We start from the raw sequence: 18,540 nt of genomic DNA, 5'->3' as shown, positions 1-18,540 counted from the left end.
TTTTTAAATTTTGTTTTCATATGTTCATGAACATAAAATACAACAAACAGTACAGCAAGACTGGTTTAGGGTTACAGTATTCAACAAAATATATCCATAAATAATACAATAAAAGGAAACTAAGGGTGTCACATGACCATTTCGGCACTGATGTCTTTGTTTTTAAATCCAATCCATTTGTCCCATTTTCTATCAAACTCATCTTCTTTTTTTTTTTTTCTTTATGATAGATAAGTAACCAATACTTTGTACTGATCAGAATGAGGTGGGGTGGGGCAGGGTTTGGGCTGGGTGGGGGTTAGAACTTGTTTATTTCATTATACATTTAATTTAATTTAATTTTTTTTATTTTTTATTTTTATTTTTTGCTACACTCTAATGGACTCTATGCACAGCCCCACTACTTCCTGAACTTCAGGTGGCTCCTTTATTTCCTGTCTTTTGCTATTGGACACACTGATTAATCCAGATGTGTCTAATTAATCAGTAGTCACAACCAGAAGTAGCAGACACACCTGGATTGATCAGTGTGTTCAGTAACGAAAGACAGGAAATAAAGGAGCCACCTGAAGTTCAGGAAGTAGTGGGGCTGTGCATAGAGTCCATTAGACTGCTCTTTCAATTGTTGTTTTTGTATGTATGCATGCGTACACACACACACACACACAAGTACACAAAGTGGCCTTAACATTTTATCTGTCCTAAAATAAATAATTAGGTTAATTTATTTGTCAAAGTTGCTCTTCAGTTTGTTAAAACAGAACACCAGTTTGCTCTCTTGTTAATGTTGTACTTCATGTGGAATTTTTTTTTAATTTTTAATTTTTTGGTTATTTTAAAGCAGAATGTAAACTGACAGAAATGTGATTAGATTTTTGTTGTTTGTTCAAAACTCCCTTTCAGGGAAATGTTTAAAAATACATTTAGTAATATTTTATTTTCTATTTGATTTGTAGCAGCAGAATTATATTATTCCTGTTTTTCTAAATTCTATTGTCTCCAAAAATTGGTGGCAGAATGTTCAAAAATTCATAAATGCATTAAAAACATTTTGAGGGGTTTTCTTTCTTCCCGTACCGAACCAAAAAAAATGAACCGTGGCTTTCAAAACCGAAAACGTACCGAACCGAAAATTTTGTGTACCATTACAGGCCTTATATCTATCTATCTATCTATCTATCTATCTATCTATCTATCTATCTATCTATCTATCTATCTATCTATCTATCTATCTATCTATCTATCTATCTATATATATATATATATATATATATACATATATATATATATATATATATATATATATATATACAGGGTGGGGAAGCAAAATTTACAATATTTTGAGGCAGGGATTGAAAGACAGTGTATGACCAATTAGTTTATTGAAAGTCATGAGAATTTATTTGCCACAAGAAAATTGACATAATAGAAAATGTTTTTATTCTATGTGTCCTCCTTCTTTCTCAATAACTGCCTTCACACACTTCCTGAAACTTGTGCAAGTGTTTCTCAAATATTCGGGTGACAACTTCTCCCATTCTTCTTTAATAGTATCTTCCAGACTTTCTCGTAATAGTTTTGCTCATAGTCATTCTCTTCTTTCCATTATAAACAGTCTTTATGGACACTCCAACTATTTTTGAAATCTCCTTTGGTGTGACGAGTGCATTCAGCAAATCACACACTCTTTGACGTTTGCTTTCCTGATTACTCATATGGGGAAACGTTTCTGAAAAGGTATGGATAATAGTGTTAGGTATGATTATGACATCAATATATGTTTGGTTTCAAAACAACTGACGTAGTGCCTGCTGAGAAAAAACAACTAAATGTTCATTGTAAATTTTGCTTCCCCACCCTGTACATTATGCACAAATAATAATAACAGATGATGCCTGGCCTGGTCGGGGACGGGGTGGGGGGATGGGGGGGGGGGGCACCGCAAAGTAAAAGTGAAACTTAAGACACTTTACTAATTCCTCAATCCGTGTGTTTCCATGACAACTTTTATTCCTGGTTTAAACTGATTAAAGGTTAGATCCTATTTCAGATGCCCATGGAAACACCTTATTCCAGTTGAAAAAGAAAAGTCTGAATTAAATTTAAACCTGATTAAAGTCACTGGTTTAATCCCCTTTTGAATCCGGTTTAAATTCTTCCTCGGACATGTAAACCCTTTATTCCGTTTGGACTTTATTCCTTCCATTCTGCACATGCTCGTTGTCTTGTCCTGTCGCGATGACGCACACATTCTGCGCTGGCGGAAGAATATGCAATGCAGTCTAGTCTTACCAAACCGTTCCAGTGGACTATTCTGATGGGATCTACCAGCCTGGAAAACCCTGAAGGAAGAGTTCACCACCTGTTTTTTATTCATTCATTTGTCATGCACTAATGAGTTCGATAAGTGGGTTTCAGTTTAAACCAGGAATAAAAGTTGTCATGGAAACGCACGGATTGAGGAATTAGTAAAGTGTCTTAAGTTTCACTTTTACTTTGCGGTGCCCCCCCCACCCACCAGGCCAGGCATCATCTGTTATTATTATTTGTGCATACGGTATATGTTCTATTTTCTGTGCAGAGATAGAAAAACAAAAGTTGATACAAACAACCCCGTTTGTAGTCATTTATTCCTTCACCCAATGAGAATCAATAAGGAATCGGATAAGCAAAATCAATAATGGAATCAGAATTGTTACATTTTTGATCGATTCCCATCCCTAGACGTCATGTCCTCTTCAAAATGTTACTGTTATTATCGCATGTGTACGTCGGTGCACATTTACGAACGAAAAAGAAAAAAAAAACAGGTTGATGAGAGGGTAGCCAAAGTGCATGAGATGTGTCCAGATGTGTGGCCATATTGGACCTGCAGGGGGTCCTGGTCCCCTTCTCCTTAAGTGCCAAAGTGAGCCAGCAGTTTGCACACCATGTTCTAACCTTTTGTCACATTGTTTTCTCCTCATATTATTGGAGTTATTTTTCCGCTCAGTGCAAAGTCACAGCTTTCAGACTGTTACAAATAGCGCGGGGAGTTTCATAAAGTCGCTATCTGAACGGCGTTTTCGACTTTTATTTGTCATTTACATCGAGACACCGAGATGGGGGGGGGGGTTGGTGATGACTCTGAATACTGAGAACCTTCAGGAGGAATGGACTCTGATAAGTGATGACAAATATTTTATTTAACCCAGAAAGAGCCACAGCGACTGTTGGTGGAGTTTCCAAATGAATTTATCTCCCTATGTAGTTTTTCTTACCTGATTTATCACCGTTTATTATAATATTATCCTCTGTTTTTTGTGTTTTTTCAGTGTAAATCAGGTATTTTCCCCATCTTTAATTTACTGATCATGTAGGTGTTCATAAAAACTCAGATTAAAGTTGAGGGTTATAACATCAGAAAGAAAGAAAACTGAAGAAAAAGTCACTTTGGAAGTAAAATATTTTATTAACAAGCATAAAAACAAGTGACCCCACCCACTGTCATTGAGCCAACTCCAGGAGTTTTACTGGTCAATGTTGAACTTTTTATTTTTTTAAATGGGATGTATGTCTGTGATATTTAACTGGATTTGAACCATTCCCCATACAGTTCTTGAGGTTTTTTTTTGTGTCTTTTTCTCTCCTTTTTAACCACATTTCTCAATTTTTTCCTCATTTTTGGTCTTTTTCTCTCCTTTTTAACTGTATTCCTCTGTTCTTTTTCCCTCTTTTTTTTGTCTCTTTCTCTCCTTTTTTGTCCAGATATCTCTCTTTTTTTTTTTTTTTTCCTTTTTCCCTCCTTTTTGACCAGATTTCTGTATTTTTTTTTGTTTTTCTCTCCTTTTTGACAACATTTCTCTATTTTTTCTCCTGTTTTAGGTCTTTTTCTCTCCTTTTTGGCTACATTTCTCTATTTTTTCCCTAATTTTTTCAGTCTTTTTCTCTCCTTTTAGACCACATTTCTTTATGTTTTCTTCTTTTTTGTCTTTTTTTTTTCTCTTTTTTTAACCACATTTCTCTATGTTTTCTTCTTCTTTGTCTTTTTTTCTCTTTTTTAACCACATTTCTCTATTTTTTCTTCTTTTTTGGGTCTTTTCCTCTCATTTTTGACAACATTTCTCTGTTTTTTTTCTTTTTTTTTTTTTTTTAGGTCTTTTTCTCTCCTTTTTTACCAAATTTCTCCATTTTTTGGTCTTTTTCTCTCCTTTTTAACCACATTTCTCTTTTTTTCCCTTGTTTTTTAGGTCTTTTCCTCTCCTTTTTGACAACATTTCTCTATTTTTTCCTCCTTTCTTAGGTCTTTTTCTCTCCCTTTTGACTACATTTCCCTATTTTTTCAAATTTTTTAGGTCTTTTTCTCTCCTTTTTGACCACATTTCTCCATTTGTTGGTCTTTTTCTCTCCTTTTTAACCACATTTCTCTTTTTTTCCCTTTTTTTTTAGGTCTTTTCCTCTTTTTGACAACATTTCTCTATTTTTTCCTCCTTTCTTAGGTCTTTTTCTCTCCCTTTTGACTACATTTCCCTATTTTTTCCAATTTTTTTAGGGTCTTTTTCTCTCCTTTTTAACCACTTTTCTCTATTTTTCCTCCTTTTTTTAGGGTCTTTTTCTCTCCTTTTTAACCACTTTTCTCTATTTTTCCTCCTTTTTTTAGGGTCTTTTTCTCTCCTTTTTAACCACTTTTCTCTATTTTTCCACCTTTTTTTTTTATGGTCTTTTTCTCTCCTTTTTAACCACATTTCTCTATTTTTCCTCCTTTTTTTAGGTCTTTTTCTCTCTTTTTTAACCACATTTCTCTATTTTTCCTCCTTTTTTTAGGTCTTTTTCTCTCTTTTTTAACCACATTTCTCTATTTTTCCTCCTTTTTGGGTCTTTTTCTCTCCTTTTTAACTACATTTCTTTATTTTTTCTTCTTTTTTTGTCTTTGTCTCTCCTTATTAACCACATTTCTCTTTTTTTCCTCCTTTTTAAGTCTTTTTCTCTCCTTTTTAACCACTTTTCTCTTTTTTTGGTCTTTTTCTCTCCTTTTTCACCACATTCCTCTGTTTTTTTTTTTTTTGTCTTTTTTTAAATCTCCTTTTAAAAACACATTTCTCTTTTTTTTGTTTTTCTCTCTCTTTGTTTAACCACATTTCTCTATTTCCCCTCTTTTTTTTTAGTCTTTTTCTCTCCTTTTTCACCACATTCCTCTGTTTTTTTTTGTCTTTTTATCTCGTTTCTAAACACATTTCTCTTTTTTTGTTTTTCTCTCTCTTTTTTAATCACACTTCTCTATTTCCCCTCTTTTTTAGTCTTTTTCTCTCCTTTTTCACCACATTTCTCTATTTTTTCTGTTTCTTTTTTTTTTTTTTTAATCTTTTTCTCTCCTTTTTGACCCAATCTCCCTATTCCCCCCTTTTTAAGTCTTTTTCTGTCCTTTTTCACCACATTTCTCTATTTTCTCCTTTTTTGGTCTCTCTCTGTCCTTTTTGACCACATTTCTCTATTTTTTTCTCATTTTGTTGTCTTTTTCTCTGCTTTTTTAACTACATTTCTCTATTTTTTCTCCTTTTTTTGTCTTCTTCTCTCCTTTTTTAACCGCATCTCCCTATCCCCCCTTTTTTAGTCTTTTTCTCTCCTTTTTCACCACATTCCTCTGTTTTTTTTTGTCTTTTTATCTCGTTTCTAAACACATTTCTCTTTTTTTGTTTTTCTCTCTCTTTTTTAATCACATTTCTCTATTTCCCCTCTTTTTTAGTCTTTTTCTCTCCTTTTTCACCACATTTCTCTATTTTTTCTGTTTCTTTTTTTTTTTTTTTTTTTTTTTTAATCTTTTTCTCTCCTTTTTGACCCAATCTCCCTATTCCCCCCTTTTTAAGTCTTTTTCTGTCCTTTTTCACCACATTTCTCTATTTTCTCCTTTTTTGGTCTCTCTCTGTCCTTTTTGACCACATTTCTCTATTTTTTTCTCATTTTGTTGTCTTTTTCTCTGCTTTTTTAACTACATTTCTCTATTTTTTCTCCTTTTTTTGTCTTCTTCTCTCCTTTTTTAACCGCATCTCCCTATCCCCCCTTTTTTAGTCTTTTTCTCTCCTTTTTCACCACATTTCTCTGTTTTTTTTGTCTTTTTGTCTCCTGTTTAAACACATTTCTCTTTTTTTTTTGTTTCTCTCTCTTTTTTTAACCACATTTCTCTATTTCCCCCCCCTTTTCTAGTCTTTTCCTCTCCTTCCCCCCCACATTTCTCTAGTACTGTGTTGAGTGTGACAGGTGCAACGGAGCCGACGCACTAATTCAGGGGCATTGGCATCTTCATTCAACCAATAGCAGCGCAGACGGAGGTGTGTCCGGAGGGGGGGTTTGGGTTGATCGTCGGGTACCTGTGCCAATCAGAGTGGTCGTAGGAGGAGTTCAGGGGTTCTGGGGGGTGTGTCTGAAGTCTACGAGTCTTCCAGCTGCATACTGTATCCAAGTCGGGGAGTAATGGCATGAGTACTGCTTTCTACTGTTAAGACCAGCTTTACAGTGCGCGCGTCGGAGAACATTAGAGTGGACTGTTTGTGTTCTTCCATCAGTCAAAAGTTAAAGCCAAAAGGCACCGAGGAGAGGAGGAGGAGGAGGAGAGCTGTCAAATTGCACAAATTGCAAACTTAGGCAACAGCGACTAAAGTCCACAAACTCACAGAGGCTGAAGAGGCTTCAGAACGCAAAACGCTTCATCTTTTTTTTTTTTTTTTTCCTGGCTGATTCACAGAAGGATACACTGCTGGACATGTGAATTTAAAAGGAGGATACTTTCCAAGCGCAACCATGAAACCAACAACTACCCTGTGTCTGTGTTGCTTCGGCTTTTTCCTCACTTGCGTCTTGTTTGGGTCCGGCTCTTCGCAATCAGGTGAGTGGAAAAAGGCAACCGTGTGTGGTGTGTGTTCTCTCACACACATACCCCCTCCTACCACCACTACACACACACGCACACATGCACACACTCCACCGGTGTACGCAGCTCGGTGGGTCCGTGGTGCGCACTTGGGCGCATTGGCACAGCTCACCATCGGCGCTACTTTGTCATTAAATGTTATTTTACGCACGTCTTTAAGATGAAATAACACATCTGTTGGAGTCTGATGTTTATATCTACTGTACCTAAGTGTTGAGAGGGATGGGGGGGGAGGTAAAGCACAGGCGTGGGTAGATAGATAGATAGATAGATGGCAGGTGTTTTGTGATAAAACTGGAAGAATCCACGCGGGGGTCTTCTTGCTCTGTCTCTTTTCGTGCACAGAGCGGCACTGTTGAATTTGGATTGAAAGGATAGTATTTAATGTCCATCACACGTGTCCTTTACACACAGTGTGGACAAACAGAGGGGTGACAGACTCGCTTTTTACAACAGGCTACTGTGCTCTCGCGTCCCTCCTGTGGATAGACAGGCTGTCCACGGCACGAGTCTTTCTCAAAAAAAAAAAAAAAAAAAAAAAAGTTCCCTCTTGATTTCTTTTTTTTTTTTTTTTTTTTTCAAATACCCTCCCCTTCAGACAAATAACAATGTAAGGGGGGGGTGATGACAGACTGTAACCCTCTTGGTAATCATTTTAGAATTCATTAAAAGTATGGCTTTGTAGGACGCGGGGGTGTATTTCACAGGGTCTACGTGCGTCATTTTTCAAGGACACCGATTTCATTAACGGACTTTTAACTTGTTAGTACCTATCTGGGCTCCTATAAAGGAAACAGTGTGTGTGTGTGTGTGTGTGTGTGGGGAGTTGCTGTGTTTTTCATACTGATCTTTGTTTCCGTTCTCACCTGTGCCAAAGCGCGATAACCGTAGTGAACCGTCATCCATATGCATTCTGTAATCGGGATGAAAAGCAAAGCGGATTAGCGTGAAATTACATTATACCTCATTTCTAGTGAATCCCCCCCCCCCCTCCCCTCCTTCCACCACCACCACCACCACCACCTCAGGGATCACATGGACTACAGTTTTGACAATCAGCGGTTGTGAGTGCAGACGAAAGTCGGAACACAGACAGGCAGCGGCAGTACCGTCTGCACAACGCAGTGGCGCTCTTTTTACGCTCAGGTGTGTGCAAGTCGGTGCGCTTTAACTCTGAGCGTCTGTGCGCGTGTGCGTGAGTGTAGGAGCGAGAAAGAGAGAGAGAGGGAGGAAGAAAGAATAAGAAGGGTGGCTTGCAGATAAATTTTCACCGAACTCATTATCATCACCATCATGCTCATATTCGCACTGTTTGGAATTTGTGCACGCTTCGAATCCCTCTTTTATACTCCGAGTCTGTACCGTAGATAATAATAATTAAATTTAAGAACAAATGTTTAATAATACAAGTGTAGCCTTTCCAAAACCGAATAAAACTGCCCATTTTTTTTTAAATACATTTTTTTGCTCCAAATATTTGTTGAAAATAACGAATGTGAGAATATGAGCGTCAACTTTATCCGTTTTCCTCTTTTTGTTTTTTTTTTTTTTTAATTTTATTAATGTTTTTTGGGGGTGTTGCTGCGTAAAAGCTTTGAATAAATGAAGCTGCGGTTGTATTTTTTTTTTTTTTTTTTTTTTTTTTTTTTTTTACATATTTTCGTTGTTTCTCAGCGCAAGTGAGAAATATGTGTAATGTGATTGGAAGAAAACGCGCGCGTCCGTGGATGTGTGGTGAAGGAGAGCCTTAAAGAGTGATTGAATTTAAAGGGTAAGAGATTGAGGAGGAGGACACAGTGTTGAATTATGTTTTTGGGTTCACAAAATGAGCAATGTTCTTGTGTGAAATAATTCGTTTTCACTTGATCTGAGGATGATGGAAAACAAACACGTCCTTTTTTTTTTTTTTTTTCTGGATGTCAAAGGAAATGACAGTGATTTAAGAAAACAGCTGTGGATGAGGAAGAAAATATCAGTGTCATTAGCTTTATTTAAGACAAGGCACATAAAAAATAAGGATGTTGGTTAGAAATTTAAAAAAATAAATAAATAAAAATGTATGTATAGCCAAAGCCAAACCCTGAAAGTTCAATATGAAGACACGAATCAGTTACGCACAGACTGATAAAACGCGAAAGCTTATTTAAACACTAGTGTGAAACGCCGAAAACGCGGATTGATTTCTGTCTGTGAAAAGAAAAGGCAGAGAAAAGGCGAAGTGATGGAACACTTCACCCTGTTTATGTGTGTGTGTGTGTGTGTGTTGCACCTGTGCGCATTTCATCCATTCATGTGTTCCAGACCTTAGAAAGAAAGAAAAAAATAAAAACTATGAGCAACTCAACATTTTCTACACAATTTCTGCTCAGCTTCAGAACACATTAGCACTTGAAAAAAACACTGAAATGAGTGTTTAAATGAAAAGGATTCCACATGACAGTAGGGGCTGCAGGGTGCCCAGTGCACTCTGCTCCTGATTTGACTGCAGCTACAGTATATATACTATAACTGCAGGATATAGATGAGGAAACATGTATACAGCTGCTGAGTTTGAACCATATGGTCATATTCAAAAAGTCAGTCTGGTTTATGAAAATGCATGTATTCCGTGCACTGGAGAACAGTCAGCTCATCTGTGGAAGTTTTTATGAGGAGTGGGTGCTTTTGGAAACACTGGAACACTGGTCTAAGAGTAAAAGGAACCCAGAGTAAAAGTACTGGTCGAAGAGTAAAAGGAACCCAGAGTAAAAGTACTGGTCGAAGAGTAAAAGTAGTTGAACTTTACGCCAAATTTGAGTCACTAATAAAGAAAAATTCAGTCAAAAGTGTAGTTGGTTGTAGTTTGTAAGATGCAGTTTTGGGCCAAAATGTGAAATTCTGATAATTTATAAGAAAATGTTTGACTCAGAGCTACAGATCTGTGTCAAAACAGTGTCTGCACATTAAAATATATTCACTTTTCAGGTTCTTTCTAGTAGAATGTTAATAAATCGAGTGCTATATTTGTGGCCATTTGCCCCCTTTTAATATTTGGCTTTTATTATATGATTTATCACTATTTATTTTAATATTATTCTCTGTATTTTTTTTTTTTTTTCAATCAAAATCATGTATTTTTCTATATTTAAGTCACTGATCATGTAGATGTTCATAAAAGCTGAGATTAAAGTTGAGGGTTATTATATCAAAAACAGAGAAAACTGAGGAAAAAGTGACTTTTTCAGCAAGAAGTTCATTAATCATTACTTAAATTTTTAAAGGAAACCACTTTTTCTCTGTTCTTTTTTTAAGTCAAGTCAACGTATCTAAGCTTATAGTGGATGGTGTGTTCTTCCACATATATGTTGGTTTATGCACATTTATACATGAACCCATAGAGACCAAAACCATCTACTGATCTGTAATGTTTAATAACTTCAGAACCATTAAACTTATCAATATGTTGAAATAATTGGTGTAAAATACAGTTATTCGTCTTTTCATGGTCATCAGATATGACATTCAGAGGCTCCATAGTTACCATGGAAACACCATCATCTTCTACAACACTGATTCACCAGTAAAACCCATGGAGTTGGATCAGTGACAGTGGATGGACACACTTGTTTAAAGATCAGTTAATGATAGATTTTGTTGAGAAAAGTCACTATTTCCTCAGTTTTCTCTGTTTCTGATATAATAACCTTTGAATTTCCTCTGAGCTTTTATGAACATCAAAAAGTCAGTCTGGTTTATGAAAATGCATGTATTCCGTGCACTGGAGAACAGTCAGCTCATCTGTGGAAGTTTTTATGAGGAGTGGGTGCTTTTGGAAACACTGGAACACTGGTCTAAGAGTAAAAGGAACCCAGAGTAAAAGTACTGGTCTAAGAGTACAAGGAACCCAGAGTAAAAGTAGTTGAACTTTACGCCAAATTTGAGTCACTAATAAAGAAAAATTCAGTCAAAAGTGTAGTTGGTTGTAGTTTGTAAGATGCAGTTTTGGGCCAAAATGTGAAATTCTGAGAATTTATAAGAAAATGTTTGACTCAAAGCTATAAATCTGTGTCAAAACAGTGTCTGCACATTAAAATATATTCACTTTTCAGGTTCTTTCTAGTAGAATGTTAATAAATTGAGTGCTATTTTTTGTGGCCATTCCAGTTTTTTCCCCCTTTTTATATTTGGCTTTTATTAAACGATTTATCACCATTTATAATATTATTCTCTGCATTAAGTTTTGGTTTTTTTGTTTGTTTTCAATCAAAATCATGTATTTTTCTATATTTAATTCACTGATCATGTAGATGTTCATAAAAGCTCAGATTAAAGTTGAGGGTTATTATATGAAAAACAGAGAAAACTGAGGAAAAAGTGACTTTTTCAGCAAAAAGTTCATTAATCAATACTTAAATTTTTTAAAGGGAACCACTTTTTCTCTGTTCTTTTTTTAAGTAAACTCATCTTATCCAGGCTTATAGTGGATGGTGTGTTCTTCCACATATATGTTGGTTTATGCACATAAAGACCCAAACGACCACTGGAGATCAAAACCATCTGCTGATCTATAATGTTTAATAACTTCTGAACCTTTAAACCTATCAATATGTTGAAATAATTGGTGTAAAATACAGTTATTCGTCTTTTCATGGTCATCAGATATGACATTCAGAGGCGCCATAGTTACCATGGAAACACCATCATCTTCTACAACATTGATTCACCAGTAAAACCCATGGAGTTGGATCAGTGACAGTGGATGGACACACTTGTTTAAAGATCAGTTAATGATAGATTTTGTTGAGAAAAGTCACTATTTCCTCAGTTTTCTCTGTTTCTGATATAATAACCTTTGAATTTCCTCTGAGCTTTTATGAACATCAAAAAGTCTGTCTGGTTTATGAAAATGCATGTATTCCGTGCACTGGAGAACAGTCAGCTCATCTGTGGAAGTTTTTATGAGGAGTGGGTGCTTTTGGAAACACTGGAACACTGGTCTAAGAGTAAAAGGAACCCAGAGTAAAAGTACTGGTCGAAGAGTAAAAGGAACCCAGAGTAAAAGTACTGGTCGAAGAGTAAAAGGAACCCAGAGTAAAAGTACTGGTCGAAGAGTAAAAGTAGTTGAACTTTACGCCAAATTTGAGTCACTAATAAAGAAAAGTTCAGTCAAAAGTGTAGTTGGTTGTAGTTTGTAAGATGCAGTTTTGGGCCAAAATGTGAAATTCTGAGAATTTATAAGAAAATGTTTGACTCAAAGCTATAAATCTGTGTCAAAACAGTGTCTGCACATTAAAATATATTCACTTTTCAGGTTCTTTCTAGTAGAATGTTAATAAATTGAGTGCTATTTTTTGTGGCCATTCCAGTTTTTTCCCCCTTTTTATATTTGGCTTTTATTAAACGATTTATCACCATTTATAATATTATTCTCTGCATTAAGTTTTGGTTTTTTTGTTTGTTTTCAATCAAAATCATGTATTTTTCTATATTTAATTCACTGATCATGTAGATGTTCATAAAAGCTCAGATTAAAGTTGAGGGTTATTATATGAAAAACAGAGAAAACTGAGGAAAAAGTGACTTTTTCAGCAAAAAGTTCATTAATCATTACTTAAATTTTTTAAAGGGAACCACTTTTTCTCTGTTCTTTTTTTAAGTAAACTCATCTTATCCAGGCTTATAGTGGATGGTGTGTTCTTCCACATATATGTTGGTTTATGCACATAAAGACCCAAACGACCACTGGAGATCAAAACCATCTGCTGATCTATAATGTTTAATAACTTCTAAACCTTTAAACCTATCAATATGTTGAAATAATTGGTGTAAAATACAGTTATTCGTCTTTTCATGGTCATCAGATATGACATTCAGAGGCGCCATAGTTACCATGGAAACACCATCATCTTCTACAACATTGATTCACCAGTAAAACCCATGGAGTTGGATCAGTGACAGTGGATGGACACACTTGTTTAAAGATCAGTTAATGATAGATTTTGTTGAGAAAAGTCACAATTCCCTCAGTTTTCTCTGTTTCTCATATAATAACCTTTGAATTTCCTCTGAGCTTTTATGAACATCCACATGATCGGTCAGTTAAATATAGAAAAATACCTGATTTTTGTTGAAAAAAACAAAAAACCCCACAAAATACAGATTATAATATCATAATAATTAGTGATAAATCACTTAAGGAAGGTTAAATATAGAGAAAAAACCATTTGGGAACTGACACAAAAGTAACACAGGGTCCTTATGGGTTCATTTATCTTGTTTTATGACTCAATTTCTTATTTTAAGTGTTCCATACTGCAAAAATCCAGATCTTACCAAGTTTATTTTTGCCATTTCTAGTCAAAAAATATCTCATCACACTTAAAATAAGACATAATCACCTGAAGAGCAACTTTTCAGTGAGATATAAGAACTTATTTTTAGACAAGAGATCTGGAAAATCTTATTTTAAGAAATCTTACCAAGATGATTTTCACTTGTTCCATTGGCAGATTTTTTGCTTGAATTAAGCAAAAAAAAAAAAAAAAAAAAAAAAAAAAAAACCCTCTGCCAATGGAACAAGTGAAAAATTATCTTGGTAAGATTTCTTAAAATAAGATTTTCCAGATCTTTTGTCTAAAAATAAGTTCTTTTTATCTCACTGAAAAGTTGCTCTTTAGGTGATTATGTCTTATTTTAAGTGTGATGAGATATTTTGACTAGAAATGAGAAAAATACACTTGGTAAGATTTAGATTTTTGCAGTGCATACATGTAGACATGCCTCTAAATTTAACAAAATTAATTCAACACATCTTCCTGCATGGACAGATATGACTTTTTTCTTCCGACTTAGTGTTTTTATCTTGTTTTTGGACTGTTTTTTTTGCAGTTTGACTTCTGTACTAGTGAAATGGTCATCTGTAGTGTGTGTGTGACTGAAGTTCATAGTATATCAAAATGTTTACAAGCAGCCAGATGAGGCAGACACACACATGTATTGTTTCTTTTTTCTTTTTCTCTTTCTCTTTGCATCGTCACCCCGCTGTAGACTGACCATTCTTGTACACTATTCTATATATTATCTATTATTAGCTATGTTTCTTATTTATTTATTTGTTTGTTTGTTTGTTTGTTTGTTTGCTTAATTAAAGCAAAAATAAGATTTTCAAGATCTTTTGTCTAAAAATAAGTTCTTATATCCCACTGTAAAGTTGCTCTTTAGGTGATTACGTCTTATTTTAAGTGTGATGAGATATTTTGACTAGAAATGACAAAAATACACTTGGTAAGATTTAGATTTTTGTAGTGTGAACGCTTAAAATAAGAAATTAACTCTTAAAACAAGATATATTAACCCATAAGGACCCAATGTTACTTTTGTGTCATTTCCCAAATGTTTTTTTTCTCTATATTTAACCTGTATTTTGTATTTTGTGTTTTGTTTTGTTTTTTCTTTTTAAACAAAAATCAGGTATTTTCATATATTTAATTGACTGATCATCATCAGTGCATACATGTAGACATGCTTCTAGATTTCATCTTAATTCAACACATCTTCCTGCATGGACAGATATGACTTTTTTCTTCCGACTTAGTGTTTTTATCTTGTTTTTGGACTGTTTTTTTTGCAGTTTGACTTCTGTACTAGTGAAATGGTCATCTGTAGTGTGTGTGTGACTGAAGTTCATAGTATATCAAAATGTTTACAAGCAGCCAGATGAGGCAGACACACACATGTATTGTTTCTTTTTTCTTTTTCTCTTTCTCTTTGCATCATCACCCCGCTGTAGACTGACCATTCTTGTACACTATTCTATATATTATCTATTATTAGCTATGTTTCTTATTTATTTGTTTGTTTGTTTGTTTGTTTGTTTGTTTGTTTGCTTGCTTAATTAAAGCAAAAAATAAGATTTTCAAGATCTTTTGTCTAAAAATAAGTTCTTATATCCCACTGTAAAGTTGCTCTTTAGGTGATTACGTCTTATTTTAAGTGTGATGAGATATTTTGACTAGAAATGACAAAAATACACTTGGTAAGATTTAGATTTTTGTAGTGTGAACGCTTAAAATAAGAAATTAACTCTTAAAACAAGATAAATTAACCCATAAGGACCCAATGTTACTTTTGTGTCATTTCCCAAATGTTTTTTTTTCTCTATATTTAACCTGTATTTTGTGTTTTGTGTTTTGTTTTTTCTTTTTAAACAAAAATCAGGTATTTTCATATATTTAATTGACTGATCATCATCAGTGCATACATGTAGACATGCTTCTAGATTTCATCTTAATTCAACACATCTTCCTGCATGGACAGATATGACTTTTTTTCTTCAGACTTAGTGTTTTTATTTTGTTTTTGGACTGTTTTTTTTGCAGTTTGACTTCTGTACTAGTGAAATGGTCATCTGTAGTGTGTGTGTGACTGAAGTTCATAGTATATCAAAATGTTTACAAGCAGCCAGATGAGGCAGACACACACATGTATTGTTTCTTTTTTCTTTTTCTCTTTCTCTTTGCATCGTCACCCCGCTGTAGACTGACCATTCTTGTACACTATTCTATATATTATCTATTATTAGCTATGTTTCTTATTTATTTATTTGTTTGTTTGTTTGTTTGTTTGTTTGCTTAATTAAAGCAAAAATAAGATTTTCAAGATCTTTTGTCTAAAAATAAGTTCTTATATCCCACTGTAAAGTTGCTCTTTAGGTGATTACGTCTTATTTTAAGTGTGATGAGATATTTTGACTAGAAATGACAAAAATACACTTGGTAAGATTTAGATTTTTGTAGTGTGAACGCTTAAAATAAGAAATTAACTCTTAAAACAAGATAAATTAACCCATAAGGACCCAATGTTACTTTTGTGTCATTTCCCAAATGTTTTTTTTCTCTATATTTAACCTGTATTTTGTATTTTGTGTTTTGTTTTGTTTTTTCTTTTTAAACAAAAATCAGGTATTTTCATATATTTAATTGACTGATCATCATCAGTGCATACATGTAGACATGCTTCTAGATTTCATCTTAATTCAACACATCTTCCTGCATGGACAGATATGACTTTTTTCTTCCGACTTAGTGTTTTTATCTTGTTTTTGGACTGTTTTTTTTGCAGTTTGACTTCTGTACTAGTGAAATGGTCATCTGTAGTGTGTGTGTGACTGAAGTTCATAGTATATCAAAATGTTTACAAGCAGCCAGATGAGGCAGACACACACATGTATTGTTTCTTTTTTCTTTTTCTCTTTCTCTTTGCATCATCACCCCGCTGTAGACTGACCATTCTTGTACACTATTCTATATATTATCTATTATTAGCTATGTTTCTTATTTATTTATTTGTTTGTTTGTTTGTTTGTTTGTTTGCTTAATTAAAGCAAAAATAAGATTTTCAAGATCTTTTGTCTAAAAATAAGTTCTTATATCCCACTGTAAAGTTGCTCTTTAGGTGATTACGTCTTATTTTAAGTGTGATGAGATATTTTGACTAGAAATGACAAAAATACACTTGGTAAGATTTAGATTTTTGTAGTGTGAACGCTTAAAATAAGAAATTAACTCTTAAAACAAGATAAATTAACCCATAAGGACCCAATGTTACTTTTGTGTCATTTCCCAAATGTTTTTTTTCTCTATATTTAACCTGTATTTTGTATTTTGTGTTTTGTTTTGTTTTTTCTTTTTAAACAAAAATCAGGTATTTTCATATATTTAATTGACTGATCATCATCAGTGCATACATGTAGACATGCTTCTAGATTTCATCTTAATTCAACACATCTTCCTGCATGGACAGATATGACTTTTTTCTTCCGACTTAGTGTTTTTATCTTGTTTTTGGACTGTTTTTTTTGCAGTTTGACTTCTGTACTAGTGAAATGGTCATCTGTAGTGTGTGTGTGACTGAAGTTCATAGTATATCAAAATGTTTACAAGCAGCCAGATGAGGCAGACACACACATGTATTGTTTCTTTTTTCTTTTTCTCTTTGTCTTTGCATCGTCACCCCGCTGTAGACTGACCATTCTTGTACACTATTCTATATATTATCTATTATTAGCTATGTTTCTTATTTATTTATTTGTTTGTTTGTTTGCTTAATTAAAGCAAAAAATAAGATTTTCCAGATCTTTTGTCTAAAAATAAGTTCTTATATCCCACTGTAAAGTTGCTCTTTAGGTGATTACGTCTTATTTTAAGTGTGATGAGATATTTTGACTAGAAATGACAAAAATACACTTGGTAAGATTTAGATTTTTGTAGTGTGAATGCTTAAAATAAGAAATTAACTCTTAAAACAAGATAAATTAACCCATAAGGACCCAATGTTACTTTTGTGTCATTTCCCAAATGTTTTTTTTTTCTCTATATTTAACCTGTATTTTGTGTTTTGTGTTTTGTTTTTTCTTTTTAAACAAAAATCAGGTATTTTCATATATTTAATTGACTGATCATCATCAGTGCATACATGTAGACATGCTTCTAGATTTCATCTTAATTCAACACATCTTCCTGCATGGACAGATATGACTTTTTTCTTCAGACTTAGTGTTTTTATTTTGTTTTTGGACTGTTTTTTTTGCAGTTTGACTTCTGTACTAGTGAAATGGTCATCTGTAGTGTGTGTGTGACTGAAGTTCATAGTATATCAAAATGTTTACAAGCAGCCAGATGAGGCAGACACACACATGTATTGTTTCTTTTTTCTTTTTCTCTTTGTCTTTGCATCGTCACCCCGCTGTAGACTGACCATTCTTGTACACTATTCTCCATTGTCTGTGTTTCTTTTTTTTCTGCCTCAAGTATAGGGAAAGAATGGTGTCACATTCAGCCCACACAGCTCTGCTTCTCTACAAAAGCCCTCTTACAGTCATATCTTTGCCTGCTGTCGCCTGTTAAAGGAGTTCTGACCCTCCACCGCCACCAGGCTTTTTATTAGATGAATGGCAGTCTTTGATTAGGTGGTGATCCACTTCCATTTGTAGGAAAAAGGAATGTGAACCTTTCTTTTTTTTCTTCCCTTTTCTCTGTCTCTGTCTGAGATGACTAGCAGCTAAAGCATAATGATACACTATTAGGCCATAATGTAAACTAATGCGCTTGAATGTGACGAGCCTCGTGTCTTGCTTTTGTAAATATTGTATCATGTATGTCAGATAGGTCCTGAAAGGCAGGATTTGATGGTTTTATTGATAAAATATTGAATAGTTATGGTTCGCCACACACGTAATATTACATTGTTATAAGTGGGCTGTTGTGTATGTGTCACCGAGTTCGTTTACATTCGCACTAATACTCCGATTACACTGGTTTACAAAAAAAATGTTTTTTGCAAGTTGTCTAGGTTTTTTCAACTGAATTAGGACCATTTTGCACCGCTAAATCCAAAAATGATATCTGTTTTTGTCAATCAGGTCAGGTTTTTTTTTGCTAATTTGATTTTGAAAAATTTGATCTTCTTACAATCTGCGCCCAAACTCTATCTTGGTCACCAAGTTTAATACCAAAATAAGATTGGTAAGCACACTTTATGAAACTTGTGACTTGATTCCTGTTAGGTACAATGGTGTATTCACCGCAGATGTAGCAGAATACGTCAGGCTTATTTTTGCAAGATCTTCTAGTCGAAGCCATTTCATTCACCTGTAATAT

At 34.2% G+C, this 18,540-nt stretch overlaps 1 protein-coding gene across 1 annotated transcript in view; it reads left to right on the top strand.

Annotated features, from left to right (window-relative positions):
* Window positions 1–6,445: 6,445 nt before the first annotated feature.
* Window positions 6,446–18,540, top strand: part of erbb4b (erb-b2 receptor tyrosine kinase 4b) — an 885,828-nt gene continuing 873,733 nt past the window's right edge. The window contains exon 1 of the mRNA XM_030124408.1: window positions 6,446–6,859. Within this exon, the coding sequence (XP_029980268.1) occupies window positions 6,775–6,859 (85 nt within the window). The 5' untranslated portion in view covers window positions 6,446–6,774. The remainder of the gene's footprint in view (window positions 6,860–18,540) is intronic.

The sequence above is a fragment of the Sphaeramia orbicularis genome, chromosome 21 (genome assembly GCF_902148855.1).
Source record: "Sphaeramia orbicularis chromosome 21, fSphaOr1.1, whole genome shotgun sequence".
Classification (NCBI taxonomy): Eukaryota; Metazoa; Chordata; class Actinopteri; order Kurtiformes; family Apogonidae; genus Sphaeramia; species Sphaeramia orbicularis.
This window is presented reverse-complemented; position numbering and strand designations above follow the sequence as displayed.